Source organism: Paramormyrops kingsleyae, chromosome 2, assembly GCF_048594095.1.
Source record: "Paramormyrops kingsleyae isolate MSU_618 chromosome 2, PKINGS_0.4, whole genome shotgun sequence".
Taxonomy (NCBI): Eukaryota; Metazoa; Chordata; class Actinopteri; order Osteoglossiformes; family Mormyridae; genus Paramormyrops; species Paramormyrops kingsleyae.
The window spans coordinates 4191449-4209057 of NC_132798.1; the positions used below are offsets into that span (position 1 = coordinate 4191449).

General features: G+C 45.1%; 1 protein-coding gene across 2 annotated transcripts in view; it reads left to right on the plus strand.

Annotated features, from left to right (window-relative positions):
• The first annotated feature begins 510 nt into the window (after positions 1–510).
• The window catches only part of whrnb (whirlin b), a 75243-nt gene continuing 58144 nt past the window's right edge, over positions 511–17609 (plus strand). For both annotated transcript variants that reach the window (XM_023838564.2, XM_023838565.2), the window contains exon 1: positions 511–2123. In XM_023838564.2, the coding sequence (XP_023694332.1) occupies positions 1371–2123 (753 nt within the window). In that variant the 5' untranslated portion in view covers positions 511–1370. The remainder of the gene's footprint in view (positions 2124–17609) is intronic.

A 17609-nucleotide genomic window follows, 5' to 3' on the forward strand; every position in this document is an offset into this window, starting at 1 on the left:
CACTTTGAATCAAAGTGCCTGTTAAGTGTAAATAATGAAATTATGTACATTTCTTCCATATTGTGGCTCAACAAGTGGCATGTTTTCGGTTCAAATCTCAAAAAGCCCTGTTACCCTCCCCTCTACTGTAAGTCAATTTGGACAAAAAGGTTAGATAAATGTAAAAAGAAACACATTGTCCAAATACTTTAATAGTATCTTTAAAAGACACCTACTGTATGCTCTTTTAATGTTTATAAAATTATATTTTTATTGTATTCAAAAAGTTTTCGCTAATTTTTATGGCGTAAATGTGATATTCGATATTATATTATATTTTTGTTACATCAAATAAATAAAATAATTCGCAAGATTGACTGAAAACTGCAACGCTGTTCTCAAGAGTGTGATTATGTCCCTCAATAGTTAGATGTCAGTTACTAGGCAACGTTTTCGTACCGCTCTTACGTCATTTCCTGAGGAGCAAAACTCTGGAGCGACCCTTCGCGGCCAGTGTGATCTGCAGGGAAGTCGAGCCGGGAGACGGTGTTCGAACGTCCCTTCCAACACCGGGGGGAAAAATTACATAAAAAATGCTTAGCTTTCTTATCCGATGTGCACAATCTATCTTCGCCTCTCTTCAATCGCTGTAGAATTTTTACCGTAAAAAAATTAAAAACTTGAAGATTGCACTTTAAAAAGAACTCTAGCTGCTGTCACGGGAGCCGGGGAAACATACCCCGTTCTTGTCGCCCTTCGCTTTCCGGATTAGTAGTGCAGGGTGTCATGGCTTTCAAGGAACGCAACTTATTTTTCACGTCCTCTGTAGAACTGTGAGTAGGTTTAACTTCCAAGGTGTACCGTTGCCTTAGTGAGAAATATTTGTGAACTAGTATCAGCTACAAGTGCCACAAGCCCGCAAGAAGACGACGCGAGGGGCAGTTTAAACGCGCACCTTGCATATTTCGAATGCAAAGTTGATGGAGACGCGCACGGACAGCAGGTATCGAGATCGCTTTCGGGGAATTGCGGCGCAAATTCTGTCCTTAAGGATTTTTCGTTTAGCTTTGAATTCTAACTAAACTTTTTGACTAATGCATGTTTTTAATGGCAACAAAATACGCTTCCTTGTAAAAATGTTTCCATAATCAAGCTTTACCTAAAAGTAAGTCGAATTTATGGTCGAGTTCAAGTGATCGCTCCCAAGCTATGGCGTGGAATTAGACTGATCAGAAGAGGGATTATCATACTAAATATGGCAGTTTTCCTAGCGGACTACCGTCAGGAGACCTAATGCAGCGCTGTTCTCCGAGGGGCGGTAGACCGCAGCAGTAGCCCCCCGGTGCTTGATCAGTCTTTCGCTGGGTAGCGGAGCGCTGCAGGGCTTTAGGATGAGCACGGAGCTGGAGCGCATGTCCCTCAACTCGTCCTCGGCCAACTCGGTGGACTCCGCCGGCCGCTGTCTTTCGGCCAACGTCAGGAAGCTGCACAACTCGCTCAACCTGCTGCTCAACGACCCGGAGCGGGAGCAGTTCATCCACTGCCTGAACGTGTACCACTTCAAGCGCAACGTCTTCGACCTGGTGCAAACTCTCAAAGTCATCCTCAACACGGAGACCAAGCGGCAACTTCTGCCCATGTTGCGCCTGGTCATCCCTCGGTCGGACCAGCTCTTATTTGATCAGTACACATCCGAAGGCCTGTACCTGAAATCGGATGTTAATGCCAGAAGTAACGACCCCGACACCCCGGGCGAGGCGGGCAATGGGAATCTTAACGCGAACAATCCCGGGCGACTCTCCGCGCAGACGGAAGAGAAGCGTCCCGGTTCGGCATCTCCGCGATTGTCTCCAGGCTGCTTCAGCACCACGAGCGAGGGGACAGCTCCCTCCTCGCCCCTTCCGTGGAGACCGTCCTTACAGGATCTGCCCGCCGAGGTCCGTCAAGTAGCCATGAAGCGCCACAAAAGCAACGAGGGTCTGGGCTTCAGCATCCGCGGCGGCTCGGAGCACGGCGTCGGGATCTACGTGTCGCTGGTGGAGCCGGGATCTCTGGCCGAGAAGGAAGGACTGAGGGTCGGGGATCAAATACTGAAAGTAAACGACAAAGTGTTCGACAGAGTCACGCATGCCGAGGCGGTCAAGGTGAGTCTGCTTTCTGCTGTCGGCGTAATGTTTCGTTTCTAAAAGTTAAACTTTACTACCCAGGGTGAGCATGAAAAATAAGCAGAATGTGCAATCTAATTACACCTCTTTTTCAACAGTATTGATTCATGTTCTAGGTGACATGGCGCTGTCCTTTAACTTGGCAGAATATAAAGTTACGTAATAAGTTAAATACGAGTTATGTTATAGCCGGTTTAAGATAAGATTTGATTTATTTTAAAGCTGATTAAGGTCCCTTTATTATACATGAGTACGTATTACTGCCGCAGCCTGTGTTTTAATACCAAGATTTTTGTGTGGGTCTTGATAATGTTTTATAATCTAAATACCGACCAAAACACTGGTATAAATCCATGCTCTTATATTCTGTCAGGACCTTCACATATACTCTAGTAGTGTGGTCTGGGCATGTTTATAGTTTACTATTATCCCTGTCTTAATTATTAACAAGTCATGTTGTTTACTTGATACTACAATATGTTAACTGTATTTACTACCTTGATGCTATTCGTGCACCTGCTTAGACAGTTAATTCATTAATTTTTAACATCTATTAGTCTTCTGGCTAGCTTTGATTAGATACTCTTACTGAAATCCTGTATTTACTTAAAATCTACATGTTTGATATTATTTAAGAAGCATTCTTTTATTTAATTGGTTATGTGTTGTGTTTATTGATCACAATGACGTTGTTTATATGACTTTTATATGTGGAGCGAGTTTATAGTCCCGCATAATAATACCCACAAAAGCTCATTGTTATTCCGATGTAGACCTGTAAAATAGTTGATTACAGGTGCTGTGCTGCGGGCTTTGACTTCCATCTAGTGAGTGTCTTGGTGTGTGTCACCGAGCAGCCTTGAGTGTCAGATGAGCTGTCCGGACTGCTGAATAACGCAGCAAGTCCGTAATGCGACCTGACTGCATTGCGTAAATAATCTAAATGCCGATCTTAGCGCAGGTCTTGGAGTAAAATGACTGCTGAGTGTTTTGGGGAATTGTGGATAGAGCGTGTTAAGTGAGAATTATCTGGCAGACGAAAAACTAGTGAAAAACAGGCCTACTTACATGAATTGGCACCAGTTCTACTACAACTACTGTTGCAACTACTGCTGATACTGCTTCTTTTGCTGTTTCTATTAATGACTCAGTGGAAATGTCAATCCCGTTAACATTTCTTGTTGACAATTCTATAATATCACTATTTATACCATTTAATGATGCTTCTACATTTTATCTTAAAAGCTGTTCATAATTGTCCCATTTCTGTGAGTTGAAAACAGAATCTGTGCATCTATGTGCAACTGTCTGTATTTTGCAACTCTGGTACTTTTTTATGGTCTTATTTTAATGGAGAGGCAGTAAAATAGTGAGGATTAAAAGTATTTGGTTATGCTTTACATTAAATGTACCTTCATAATACCTTTATAATGCATCTGTAGAACATTCAAGGTGCCTTCATAATGCATTCATAGAACATTCATAGGCAGTATATATACCAGTTATATACCATATCATCCTAACATACCTTAACAGCTTTAATATACTGTACAGTACTTATGAATGTTCTATGAATGCATTATAAAGGTGCACTGAATGTTCTATGAATGCATTATGAAGGTGCACTGAATGTTCTATGAATGCATTATGAAGGTGTACTGAATGTTCTATGAATGCATTATGAAGGTGTACTGAATGTTCTATGAATGCATTATTGAAGGTGCACTGAATATTCTGTGAATACATACTGAATGCATTATTGAAGGTGCAGTTAATGAAATGGTAGGTAAGGGGCACACACTGATCACAGCACATTGCCACACCACCTCAGGGGTGAGAACCCGAGTGCAGCCATGCAGAGGCTGATACCTCAGCACCACACTAGTCCAAATGGAACAGTGTGAGTTTCTTTTCCAAGTGGTTGGAGTGCTAATCCTGCTTCCAACCCCCGCGTTTCCATGTAAGTTTGAGGACCTGCTTACAGGCCTAGATGTAAATTAATATCATACCCAGGACAAAGCAATCGCAGATTAAGGTCCTTGCTCAAGGGCCCAACGGAGTAGGATTACTCCTGGCATTCACAGGATTCAAACCAACAACCTCCCGATTGCTGGCACAGATCCCTAACCTCAGGGCCACCCCTCCCTCTGCATGACCAGATAATCAAAGGAAGGTATAAGGTGGGGCTTCTCCTGATGTTTTTGCATGGAAGGAGAGCCTAGGGTGAAGGTGGGAAGGGCTGGGGCTGGACGAGAGAGTCAGCAGTGGGATTCACCAGTTGACACTGAAGAAAACATGGTTGTTTGTGAGGTGGAGAGATGAATATGTTCTGTGTGGTCTTCTCCAGAGTTAGGCACTATTTAGGCACTATAACAGGCCAGAAGATACCTACATTTGAACTTCTTGACTAGGAGATGAGTGGTTGATTTGTCCAAAACTTTGCCATGCCAAGTGCAGGACATGTTTTGACTTCTTCTGCCAGCCCCTGGAGGATGGGCTCCCCCTTTGAGTTTGGTTCCTCCCAAGGTTTCTTCCTTCTCTGGAGTTTTTCCTTGCCACTGTCGCCTCTGGCTTGCTCACTGGGGGCTTTGGGTGGGGATAATGTAAAGCGTTTGAGACGATGTAATGTTGTGAAAACGCGCTCTACACATAAAATTGAATTGAATCGATCTGTTAACATGAACCTGTCACTGAGACTAAGGGGTCTTGCACGAAGCACAATGTGTTCCTTTATATGCATAACAGTACGCAGTGGCAGTCGTAAAATGTGGGATTTGGTCGGCCCTGTGCCAGACATGATGCACTTTGTTGTCCCACTACGTGTCTGCAGGCTACTATCTTGCAAGTTCACCACCCATTATGAAAAATGACTCCTATGCGTTCACAGGACCAGCGGGGCCTAACACCCGTGATGCTCTGCTGCGATTTGGGTTCTCTGCTGTTCGCTGGTTCTGCTCCTGTTCATGTTATCAGCTAAATAATTCATACCGGGCTTTAATTAGGTAGCAACACTTAAGACGAGGCAGGAGCTGCACGTCTCCCTCTGCTCCTTCGTGGGAAGATACGCACAGTCGAGTGTGAAGATGTGTATCAGAAGGCATCTCCATAGCACCTCGGAAGCGAAGAGGAGAGAAGGACAGTCTGCCATTTCCTGTTCTGCTCTCACATATGACCCTCCTGCTCCTGCCTTTCCGTCCACTTCCCCTCCCCCGCATCCCTACTTTCAAATCTGTGCTTGTGAGTATTTTAAAGCACCGGCCTGCATTTCTCCCAGGCGATCTCTGCTGCGCTCTGGGTCAGTGGTTTTTCCTCACTGTCCTCTTTATAGAGGCAGCTTGCTTTAGCTGGAAGCACCTGCTCGTCCTTTGCAAGCTAACTTCCTATCACGTCCAACTTCCTGTCACGTCCAGCTTCCTGTCACTTCCAGCTTCCTGTCACGTCCAGCTTCCTGTCACGTCCAGCTTCCTGTCACGTCCAGCTTCCTGTTACGTCCAGCTTCCTCTCACGTCCAGCTTCCTGTCAAGTCCGGCTTCCTCTCACGTCCAGCTTCCTGTCAAGTCCGGCTTCCTCTCACATCTAGCTTCCTCTCACGTCCAGCTTCCTCTCACATCCAGCTTCCTCTCACATCCAGCTTCCTCTCACATCCAGCTTCCTGTCACGTCCAGCTTCCTCTCACATCCAGCTTCCTGTCACGTCCAGCTTCCTCTCACATCCAGCTTCCTGTCAAGTCCGGCTTCCTCTCACATCCAGCTTCATGTTACTGTACGTCCAGCTTCCTGTCATGTACTTTTCATCATGCTTTGAATACCTTTGTTTTTATGTTGATGTATTGATGTCATCACAAAGAATCTAGATGTGCAGCTTTCCCAGGTTATTCCAAAATCATGAAATAACTATTTTATAAACCAGCATACAAATTCAGGCAACTAGGAAAGATAGTTGAACATCTTGTTATTTAAGTTATTAAGTATGTTGATTGACCATAATTGTTGCATTAATTGTACTGGACAGAAATAGCAAAAACCTAAGCCCCAAAATGTAAACAGGTGTACATTCCCAGTCCTGAAATGTAAATATTTTGTATTTACTCTTTGTTCTACTAATGCTCTACAGCTCTACTATACTTGTGGTACAACTGCATTACCTTGGTTCTCTCTGTGCACAATGCTGACCCTGGTCAGCGAGGGCCTTTTCACCTCCTGATCTTGGACAGCCTCTGGGTCTGCTGGTTTCTGTTCTGGATCAACTCTTACTTAATTTTCCTTGATTGAACTGTTGATTGGATGAATGTCACAGTGCTGAGGACTACAGTGTAATTTATCAGTATGCTTTGACTTCAAATCTGAACCAAAATGATTAGAACGCAGTTACAGAGGTCTAAGCCTTATCATTTCCTTTTATTAGTAAATTGTATATGTTATAAAACAAGTCATTTTAAGTATATGTTAAGTTAGCATTAGCAATTAGCTCTGGACTGTAGTCCCATCCAGGGGGCCCCCGGTCAGGGCTGTGTGGGATAGGCTCCAGGCGCCACGACCCTTACAGCACAACCCTGTACTAGATAAGCACTTAAGGATGATGGATGGATGATAACGAATCAGTAATGAAATGAGAAAGTCAGTGATGTCTGTATTGCGATTGCATATTCATGGGGCCAAAAAGAAATATTTTTAGAAATATCTCCATTTATCTTTTTAGCATTACAGGAATTCCTGCAACAAATTATGAAAAGCATCGAGTCATTAATCTCCTTAATATAAGGTATGGTGCATTATCTGATTCCGCAGTTAGGCCAAGCCTGATTAAATGAGCCTAACCTCACTCACAAGGCTGCCGACGCTGTAGCTTCGGGGCCCACTCATCACTGGTTGGTAATTGAAATGTGTGTTTAATCCCAGAAGGACGTGAATTCTGTTCAGTTTGTAAGTTAACCAGACTCAGGATTACTGACCAAGTATGTTCACACACGGGGAGTTTGTCACCACTTGTCAGTGACTCTCATGTATAGAGTAGGTACATACACAGCTAAGGCGTTGGTCACATGGTATCTGCTTGGTATATACAAGGTGCATGTGTGATTGATCAGGGTATAAAAAGGGCAAGAGTGTATGTCAGTACAAGGGATGTTGAGATAAATATATAATGTATAACACAATAGGTACAGTGAGTTATTCACAATAATGAGGTGTTGTATGGTAATGGGGGGGGTTGATGTCTTCACTTTTAGCAAATCTTAGCATTTGAGTCCCATTAGGATATAGGCTGTGCCCCCCCCCCCACACACACACACATACACACTTCATAAGAGGAGACCCCCCTGTCCTGAAAATGAAACGACCCCCTCCCTTTGAGGCGGACAGCAGTCTATGCCTCAGTGGGTGGGGGTCTGTTCTGAAACTCCTTGGCATGAGAACAAACAGGCCTCAATGCTGCTATTTTCAGTACCTGATGCGCGGTGACTATTTTTACATTCCCAGCAAAAGGGAAGAATACTTTAAAAGGCTCTCTGGAAGAAAGGGCAATGCTACATAAGCAAGAAAAGGTTGTAAATTATGTCATCATTGACGTGCGGAACTGCTATTATTTTAAAGTGCGCACAATCTCATTACACCCACGTCCATGCATAAGGGCTCTGATGTAATTCATGTCTTGATTCATCTTGAGGAAGTGTTTGTCTGGCTCTGGGTGAAGGTGGTGGATGGACTGATGTTATTGGAAGGAGGGGGGGGGGGCGGAGTTATTTGAATGTAATTCTCGTTGATTTATCCGGTTCCTTCTGATGGGAAATACAGTCAGCAGAGACCCTGGCCGGCAATGGAACGGCCTCTTGCAGGCGAGCCAAATCGATCGCTTTTCATTTGCACGGCCTCATTTCACGGTAACGTGCGACAGCTGTCCTACCTCTGAGATAACATACATCCCCGCTTCGGCCCTGAGGAGGTCCGGAGGAGGAGATCGCAGACACATCTCCGGCATGTTAATGACTCGAGGGGCCGCTGATGGTTCACACCTTTAGCGTGGAGTTATAATGTAATGTGACAAGCGGCAGTGCATTTCCCAAACGTGCCACAGCACCGTGGGGTTGCACCCAACTCTGACAAACTCAGCAATGAACCCCAAAGTTACGGTACTGCCGGAAACACATGTCCGGATCACCCAGAAACCATCGGATCTGCTGACTTACATACACTCAACACTTCAGTCAGGCATTAAACGGGCCCAGAAGCGGCTGGCATGTGCTGACTGGTGTGTTTCCAGGGCTGGGATCTCTGACGACACCAGTCAGTAACTGGGATAATATCATTAGAGGGAATTTCAGGTTGGCAGGGAGCTCATGCTGTAGCCAGCATGTCGTGCCCAGGAGCTGCTGTGTGAACTAAACGTCTGTGTCTGACTTTTTGCTCGCTGTGATGCCTTTCGGGGGTCTGTCTGTGGTCTGGACACCAGCTGTCTCCCTCATCTCCAGCGTCCTTTTCTCATCTCTGTTTTCCCTCCACCCCCCCCCCCCCCCCACCCACCCAGCCCCCATTATTCTCCTGTCTGGCTTTCTGGAAGGTTAGGACACGCGTCATCCTCCTCCTGCCAAGCCGTCGGCCCGCTACGAAAAGGCGAAGGCGTCTTCCACGCGGCTGAAGAGTTATCGTATGAATGAGGCAAACCGCGGCACGTTAGAGTGCATATAGTCTTCATAGACGGTTTCTATTGATCTCATTCTTGTTATTCATGACACGATTATTGGCCCGAGTGGGTCGTAGACAGGATGCATCGACGGCCTGATCGAGACTCATGCCTGTGGGGGTTCATGTGCGCTGTGTACAGATGGCGGAGGTACAGAGGGCCGAGAGTAGAGCTGACGATCCTACTTCCATAGTTCATTCGTGTGAGTACCTCACCCAACCCGAAAACGTGCTCTGTGTGTCAGTCCGTCTGTGTCTTCGGTGCTCTCGGTCAAACTGACTTGACCCAACAATCAATGGAAATTTCACCCTCTGCCCGCAATAGGTCTCTCATTCAATTGAAGCCTGGTGTAGAAGAATTCTGTAAAATGTCAGGGTAACAGTTCCCTTAAAGGAGTCATACAACTGCATTATACATACCCTAGATTATACTGACCATTATGATGCATTATGAAGGCATTTATAGTGCGTTATAGCTGAGAGCATTCATAATGCATAACAGACATGGCAATAATGTGTTATGCCTTTTTATAAATATTTATAGCCGTGTTTATAATACATTATGAATGCATTATAATGCACTATGAAGGTATCTATAATGCAGTTATATGACTGCTTTAAAGTTTTACCAGTGTCAGCTCAGTGCAGTTCCTTTTAACATGGCAACCTTTCCAGCATAATTTCCACAGAATGACATACTGGCAGTAGCAAAAATGCAAGTATGGTAAAAGTAGGCTATTTATTTCTGCTTGTCTGTTTGGTCTCAGAAATCTGAAGCTGTGTTTTGTCTGTCGTCTGCACACTGGCATGTGGCAGGCAGTTTACGTAACTCCTCTCCTGAGCTTCACCCAGCTGTGAAGCAGAGCATCGGCAGCTGTACAGTGACTGAAGCCTCCCAGCGGCCGATGTCTTTCTTCTGCCTGTGGTTTCCCTGAGCACCCTGAAGGTCCCCTGCCGTTCGCAATTGTCCAGCTTTAATCGGGCCTCAGCTTCCACTCCAGCTTCCGTCTCCAAGCCACGTCTCCATGTAACGAGCGTTTTATTTGTACAAACCGATAATCTGCCCCACAGCTAGCTGAGAACATCCTTACGGTGAAAGTGTGCCAAAGCTTATGCCAATGTCTCAGTTCCAAAGGAGCATTAAGACCCACCAGGAGTTTTTAGGAGCTCCAGAACATTATTTGAGACAACAGCAGGGTCATCTAGTGTAATAGTGGATTTTTTTCTTTGACTTGCAGGTGTGTTTTTTTTAGCAGTGTGGCGGCTCAGTGGGCAGCACTGCGGCCTCCCCCATCCAGCACTGGAACTCTGACGACTCCTGTGTGCTTCACTTTCCTCTAACTGTCCAGACACATGCGGTCAGATGGGCTGGCTTCCCTAAACGGCCCACGGTGTGTGTGAGCTCATGGATGTGAGCCTTTGATGGGCTGGTTGGAGGGATTTGTATCATCGTCATCCGCTACTGGATGGATGTCATTTTTTTCTATTCCTGGGAAACACTGTAAATTGCTTTATTATATCAGGTATATTCAATTTTTCTTTTTAGTTAAAGGAATAAAAACAAAAATCAATTTCTTAGTGATATAGTACTCTGTACACTACTGTGAATCATATCTCCAGCATGCAGCTTGTGAGGAGTCTAGTTTAAGGATCCAAAACACTGTGTAATAGTTGAAAGACCCCCACTACCCTAACCCTGATAGGTGGGTGGAAGGATGGATGGTCGACAGCACTTTATATGTTCGAATTTCTTATGTCTTTGCATTAGAGCAGTGTCTCCCAGTCCGGTCCTTGGGGACCCGCAGAATGTCCACAGTCCTCCCAGGAGTTGGAGGGAGCAAAATGTGGCAGGGAACTGGGGGGGGAGCAAAAATGTGGGTCCCTGAGGAGCGGTTTGGGAAACAGTGCTTTGGAAGAATGCTCTAACGCTGTAATGAGAAGTGCCTTTCCTGCCTGAAGGCACTTAAAATTCAGTGTTCTGGTTGCCCATTGATGCTATATGACCTCTTGTTAATGAGTCAGTGTGTCACATAATCAGGGAATCATGTATTGGTGAAACTGACATCTCAGCAAACATTCTTCAGAACATCAGGACTTTACCGGCTCTGTGAATATGAATAGTTCAGTGTATGTTTTCTGTATAGAAAACTTGACTGAGAAGAAAGATCCGTAGTAAATTTTAATAGAAGTATAAGAGAAATTTTATCGGCGGCCCAGGGAATATATAAATTTAGCCGCCCAATTGCTACAAAAAACCCGATAAATAATTTTGCACCCACGCTGGCTGCTAGCCGTACATCTGTCGCAGGCTCATCCGGCCTCGAGACCGGCAGCAGCAGAAGGGATGAAGGTAATCAGGTGAAGGGATGAGCAGAGTGAGAATGAAAAGTGGATGAGGAACACGTGTGGTGACAGAAGAAGTAGGAAATAAGGATGAGATGGTGAAGATCAGCAGCAAAAGGTAAATTAGACAGAGGCTCCGTTTCAGACTGACTGGTTACGTCTGTCACCTGCCTGGCCCATTTAAAATCAAACTGTATTATCACAGCTTTTCTACATATGTGAATGTCCCAATGCCTTATCCTCAGCTGACAGTCCATACTGAGAAGCCGTTTTTATTTATCTGCAGTTGGTGTAGATGAACGTGTTAAGCGATGAGAACATCGCGGCCCTGGTAAATCCCCCGTTACACAATGGGAGCGATGATGTGTCAAGCCGTCCCATGCAGTGCGTGGCTCAGATGTAGTATGAGGTCCTCCTAAGCAAGCTGCCAGCCCCGTGAGCGGCCCGCGTGGAATGATTTACATCCCCCGTCTGTCGTGCGGCGCCCACTGAGTTTGCTTCCAGAAAGAGAGCATGGATTACACTCTAAACGCTAAGATCCCCACAATCTGCTGTTTCCTCTTGCAGGCTTTTTGTGGGACACTGTGGGAATTTTAACTAACTAGACAGAATCCTGAAAAACCTGTGAATGAACCCGTAATCTGTGTCTTTAATGAGAGCCATTCGAGGGGAGATGCTGCTGGTTCATTGGCGTAGCTGTTATCAGGAGAAGCGAGATAAATGAAGTTAACTAGATTAAGAGCAGCAAAACCACCCCTTGGGTACTAACCAGTGGTCTTAACCCCAGATCTAGCTGCTGGTCATGGTTGATGAGTGTTTACATATAAATAGCATGCAAGTATTGCACAATTTATATGCGGAAATTTGTCATTCCTTTTTGCATAATAAGTCTATATCTATAGTTTGTCTCAGTTTTTACTATCTGTTACATGTTATGAAATAAGTCTCCTACAGCCAGGCTTTAACACATGGGTCACAATTATTCACGTTTTAATGGTCTCGTCTAATGAAAACAGTGGCTACCGTGCAACACGACAATAATGTGGCAGGACGTGGGTCCTGCGGAGGCAGGAGCAGCAGAGGAAGCGAGCTCTGGGCCTCTGGCCCATCTGCCCTGCCTCAGCATGCTGGGTAGCGAGCGGAAGGGAAGGCCGCGGAGCCAGGCCCAGACAGCCAATGGCGCGGCAGCCAGCTAAGCCCTGTTGACGTCCCCGATGCCCCTGCTATCTGCCCCACTCCCGCAGCCTAAAAATAACCTGCCCTCTGCTCCGCACCCCGGTCCTGCTTGCATGTTCCCCTGTTTGATGACACCGGTGACACCCTCCAGCGTGACATTTTTAGCAGGAGTGGATCATGAGCGTTCCACCTGCTCTTTATACGTTTTATGGCATCCTGACAGTAATCAGTCACGGTGACAGTTATTAGGATTGCAGCGCTTCTCTTGCTCAGACTAATGTCTGCTTCTCCTGCCGTTGACCCCAGATTCTTTAAGGACGGGTTTTAAAGGACTCCACAGAACAGGGCTCTGTGATTAGCAGAGATCACTTTTTCTTAAGACTCTTGTTCGACAGAAATACAGTAATGAATAAAACACTGTAGCTGACAAGGATGAATAGATGAATATAATGAATGGTCTTTATGGCTTCAATTTATGGAGCCTAAACCCATAATGAACAAAAAAATGAACTGGTATAACATAAGAGATCACTAATATATTACATAATATGAAGAATGAACAAATGGACTTGATGGTCTCTAGTACATAAGACTAACAAGTAATAAGGAATTAGTAGCAGAGTGATTGATGGCCAATTATAAAGATTGGTAGAGTTGGTGGGGGGGGGTTTCATCTTGCAGGGCCCACCTCTCTATCCTATTATGGTCCTGCTTAATTAAGGACCTTCTTATGCCCTGCGTTTGATTATGTGGACCAGCTAAGTACACGTACAGGGGTTCTGTGTATCGGGCTTTTTATACAGAGACTGTGTTCTCCTGGAGCTGGACCTCAGAACCCAAGCTGTATTTTTGTGCTGGATGCTTGATTCTTCGTGGATTAATGTATGTGTAGATAAACTGATCTTTAGAAATGATTTAACGGGGTTTAATTTTATGCTGCCTTTGAGACTGTAAGCTTTTATATTTACATTCAGAGAAAAATTTTGTATTTATGTTGCCTTAGGAGCTTCAAAATATCCATCATCTAACCACCTGGAGCATGTCCAAGGCAGCCTGAGGGCAGGGGGGCTGCCTGAGGGGGGGGGGGCAGCCTGGGGGCTGCCTCTCCATCAAAGGGGAGATAATACAGTGATAATGCAGTTTGATTTAGAGATGTCAGTTAGTATCTCTTTGCACTGCAGGAGGAAACCCACAGAACATGGGGAGCAGATGCAGGCTTCACACACAGCAGTGGTGAGATTGCAGCCCCCAGCCCTAGAACTGTGACTCACTATGCCTCCCTAGTTCCATGACATCTACATGAAAATGTATAGACTCCAAACAGATGAATCACCCCAGTCAAAAAGCTCTAACTGATGCTATTTCAGACACTGTAGTTATAGCAACGATTGGTTTCCTAGTGACGTGGCTCGATGGGAACACAGTTCAACTTTTAAGAGCTGAAATGTGCCTCAGTTCACTTCCTGTCACGTGACCCCTTTCACTCCCACACAAACATCCAAAATGCACATTCATCTGTGTTCTGTTAGGTCAGTCCGTGTTTTATCTTTCCCTCTCATTTTCATTAGGTAGGATCTCACACTGCCTCTTTCAGTAACTGTTCTTTTTGTGCTGACCTTGCCGAGTTGCAGATAAATACCTCATGAGCTTTTGGAGTTCAGTAATGGAGTCTGGCTGGTGAGAGGTTATTTCCTCAGCCTGTCCTCTGTGCGCTACAGAAGGGGCCGTCAGTTCTGCTGAGTGCGGCACTCACAGTGGTTTAACAAAGACCCTGCGTGTATCTGCAAAGATGCCTGTTTCAGGCAGCTCTTGAGGCACTGGAGATACATTGGGAAGAGCAAATAGGTGTTTACGATTTAGATAGTATAACAAACACCATTTAGCAGGCCGTGCCTTGCCAATCATTTTTCCATTAGAAAAGATTCTAGGTACAGCATTTTACTCTTGTGGTGTCGCACAGCAACGGAAGCTTTCAAGACACAACATTCGTTATAAAGCGGTTGATGCATTTGACAGACACAGCATTAGAGGGTGAGAGGGTGCAATTTGCTATAGTTTTCACAAAGATCTGGATTCTTTTTTCGAAAACATTTGTTTAACAGGAAGTTAAGCATCTAAAAGGAACTTCTAAAGAGCCTGGAGAGAGAGGCACCCTCGTTCTGTCAGGGGGATAGGCTGATATGTGTGCTGCTCTGATTCACAGCCCTGTCATGTGCTGCTCTCTGAATGATCCAGTGCAGAACCAAAGAGCTATAGGTCAGATGGAGGGGCAGCACAAACTTCCATGACAAACTAATGGACATGCTTGGCTAAGCACAGGCTGGACCCCCTCCCCCCCCTCCACACACACACACACACACACACACAAACAACTGATCATCCTGTTCTCTCCAGTGCAACACTGTAACTATCAGAGACATGCCTAAATGATATTGTCCTGACTTGGATTGGGATTTTTACCTCGATTGACTGGCAAGGAACAACAAGATGGTATCATTATCTGTGTGGATTCAACTTCCAGTTGGGAAGAAGCACTATTTCATTGGATGTAGTTAAAGGATGGTAACATCTGAAAACATCACCAGTGCCATTATCTTTGGCTACGTCAATCGAAGTGAGCAGGCGTAAGCGGCTTTGGGTTATGTTTGTGTCACAAGAGCACAGCTAGGGCCTCACCAGGCTCTCATCTCAGTGGGTTTTGCTTTACAGGAGGCCCACAGCAGGGCGAGCAAAATAAACTCTTCAGTGGGAGGCCCATATTACAGGCCTACATGTCTGTGGGTGCTGCTGGGAAGGCAGGCCAGCCAATGACCCACCTGCTGTTTTATGAACATTCTGCCATGAAATGTCCTCTGCCCTCAAACGTGTATATACTGAATGTGGGGGTAAGACATAATAGGATATAAAGTCTGTATATGAAGGTATTTCTATATTAATATCCACAAACAGTGCTTTATATAGTGATCTGATATATATATAGGAAGTGTGTGACAGATTTGCCATTTTTGATCAAGCAATTAGTGTTTCATGAAAGAGGGAAAAAATGCCTTTATATACAATCTCATGATAATACGGAAAAACCATCCTCCAATTTATTGAGGTCAAAGCAAATTAGGTCCTTATTTCCCCATTTATGTCCAAGTCTGTCACCTTTTTGATGAGTAACATGTTTTTAGAATCATCCTCCATTTGTTCGTCTTGTGGTTATTGTTGCAGTATCCAGGCCTCCAGGCAAGTTTCATATGTTTAACACATAATTGATTAGAGAAAGTATTTTTCTATGATTTTATTCACGCGCTGTATAGGGAATAATGTGTGTAATACCTTTCTTTCTTGTTTTTAAACATTTTCAGGATCACATCTGTCTTTTTTAAGCTGCAAACATAGATGAAACTTGCCATCGTGGAGCTGTGACTGATTTGGTCGGGATTTCAGTTTAATTCATCCAAAAGTGTAATTGAGATAAACTAATGCAGAATTTTAATTAATTTTATTTTTTATTATCTCCTGTGTGTTTGTATTCCTCATAAAAAATAAATATGCTCTTGAGAACATCAACCACAGCACAGAGTGCGAACACAGACCCTATAACCCCCAACCACAATTGGCGATTGTAGGATGGATGGAGTATTTGTGAGCCGTCTCCCATTTGGCCTATCAGAGAGTTACAATTGAAAAACTTGGGCTTTTTGGCACAATGATAAAACAGTTCTCAGCAAACCGTTATCTCCGTCTCCATGGCGGCGTTGTAAGTACTTGGACTTCCATTTTCAACTCACTGTTAGTAAGTTATTTATAACCAGACCCCAGACTGGCTTTTCCTCCCCTTTGTTACAGCAGTGTAACGCACCTTGTCCTTATTCTTCTCAGGATTCCAGGTTTTGTCTGAATAAAAATGAACGTCAACCCAGAGGGTGTTTCAGTAATAAGGCTAAAAGTATACTTTGCTGTGTATTTTAAGCAGGCATTAAAAAACTATTTAGGGGCAGGTGACGTCTTAATGCTAAATCATTTCACCGAGGGCCATCGGTGTGAAGCAAACCCACTTTGGTGTTAAAGTGTGTTTCTGGGACTTCAGCCTTACGGGGGACGTATAGCGTGATAGACAACAGGATGCAGAGCGTTCTGGAGTGGCCCGCCGGCACGGAGAAGTCTCCTCTTAGGAAAGTAAAGCAGAAAGTAGAGCAGAGGGTTATAATTAAATCATACTTTGAGGAAAATGGGTTGCAGTGGACACCGGAGATGGATTTCGGTCTTCAGCTTACTCAGTGGGGATCACAGGCGGCTTCTGCATGGTCAGGAATGTCGATGGTTCACATTACAGTTACAAAGCGAAATGCCGCGGTCAGGTTAGGACACTGGGACCTTCTGGGTGGGCATTTCAGGTCCAGAATCTACAAATCCGGACAGAGATTTTTTTCTACCAACCAGTTGAGCATAAAGAGTCACAGTCACAGAGAACTCAACTGGTTGGTAGGAAAAACAGTCTTGTTCTGGATTTGTAGTTTCTGGACCTGAAATGCCCAACACTGCACCACGGTCACAGCTGGTGAGCTGTTACCTCGCGGTCAGGCGTGAGCAAAGCTGCACGTTCGATCTCCCATTTCATCATCTCTCAGTCTGCCGACGGTCAGGCGTGAGCAAAGCTGCACGTTCGATCTCCCATTTCATCATCTCTCAGTCTGCCGACGGTCAGGCGTGAGCAAAGCTGCACGTTCGATCTCCCATTTCATCATCTCTCAGTCTGCCGACGGTCAGGCGTGAGTAAAGCTGCACGTTCGATCTCCCATTTCATCATCTCTCAGTCTGCCGACGGTCAGGCGTGAGTAAAGCTGCACGTTCGATCTCCCATTTCATCATCTCTCAGTCTGCCGACGGTCAGGCGTGAGTAAAGCTGCACGTTCGATCTCCCATTTCATCATCTCTCAGTCTGCCGACGGTCAGGCGTGAGTAAAGCTGCACGTTCGATCTCCCATTTCATCATCTCTCAGTCTGCCGACGGTCAGGCGTGAGTAAAGCTGCACGTTCGATCTCCCATTTCATCATCTCTCAGTCTGCCGACGGTCAGGCGTGAGCAAAGCTGCACGTTCGATCTCCCATTTCATCATCTCTCAGTCTGCCGACGGTCAGGCGTGAGCAAAGCTGCACGTTCGATCTCCCATTTCATCATCTCTCAGTCTGCCGACGGTCAGGCGTGAGTAAAGCTGCACGTTCGATCTCCCATTTCATCATCTCTCAGTCTGCCGACGGTCAGGCGTGAGTAAAGCTG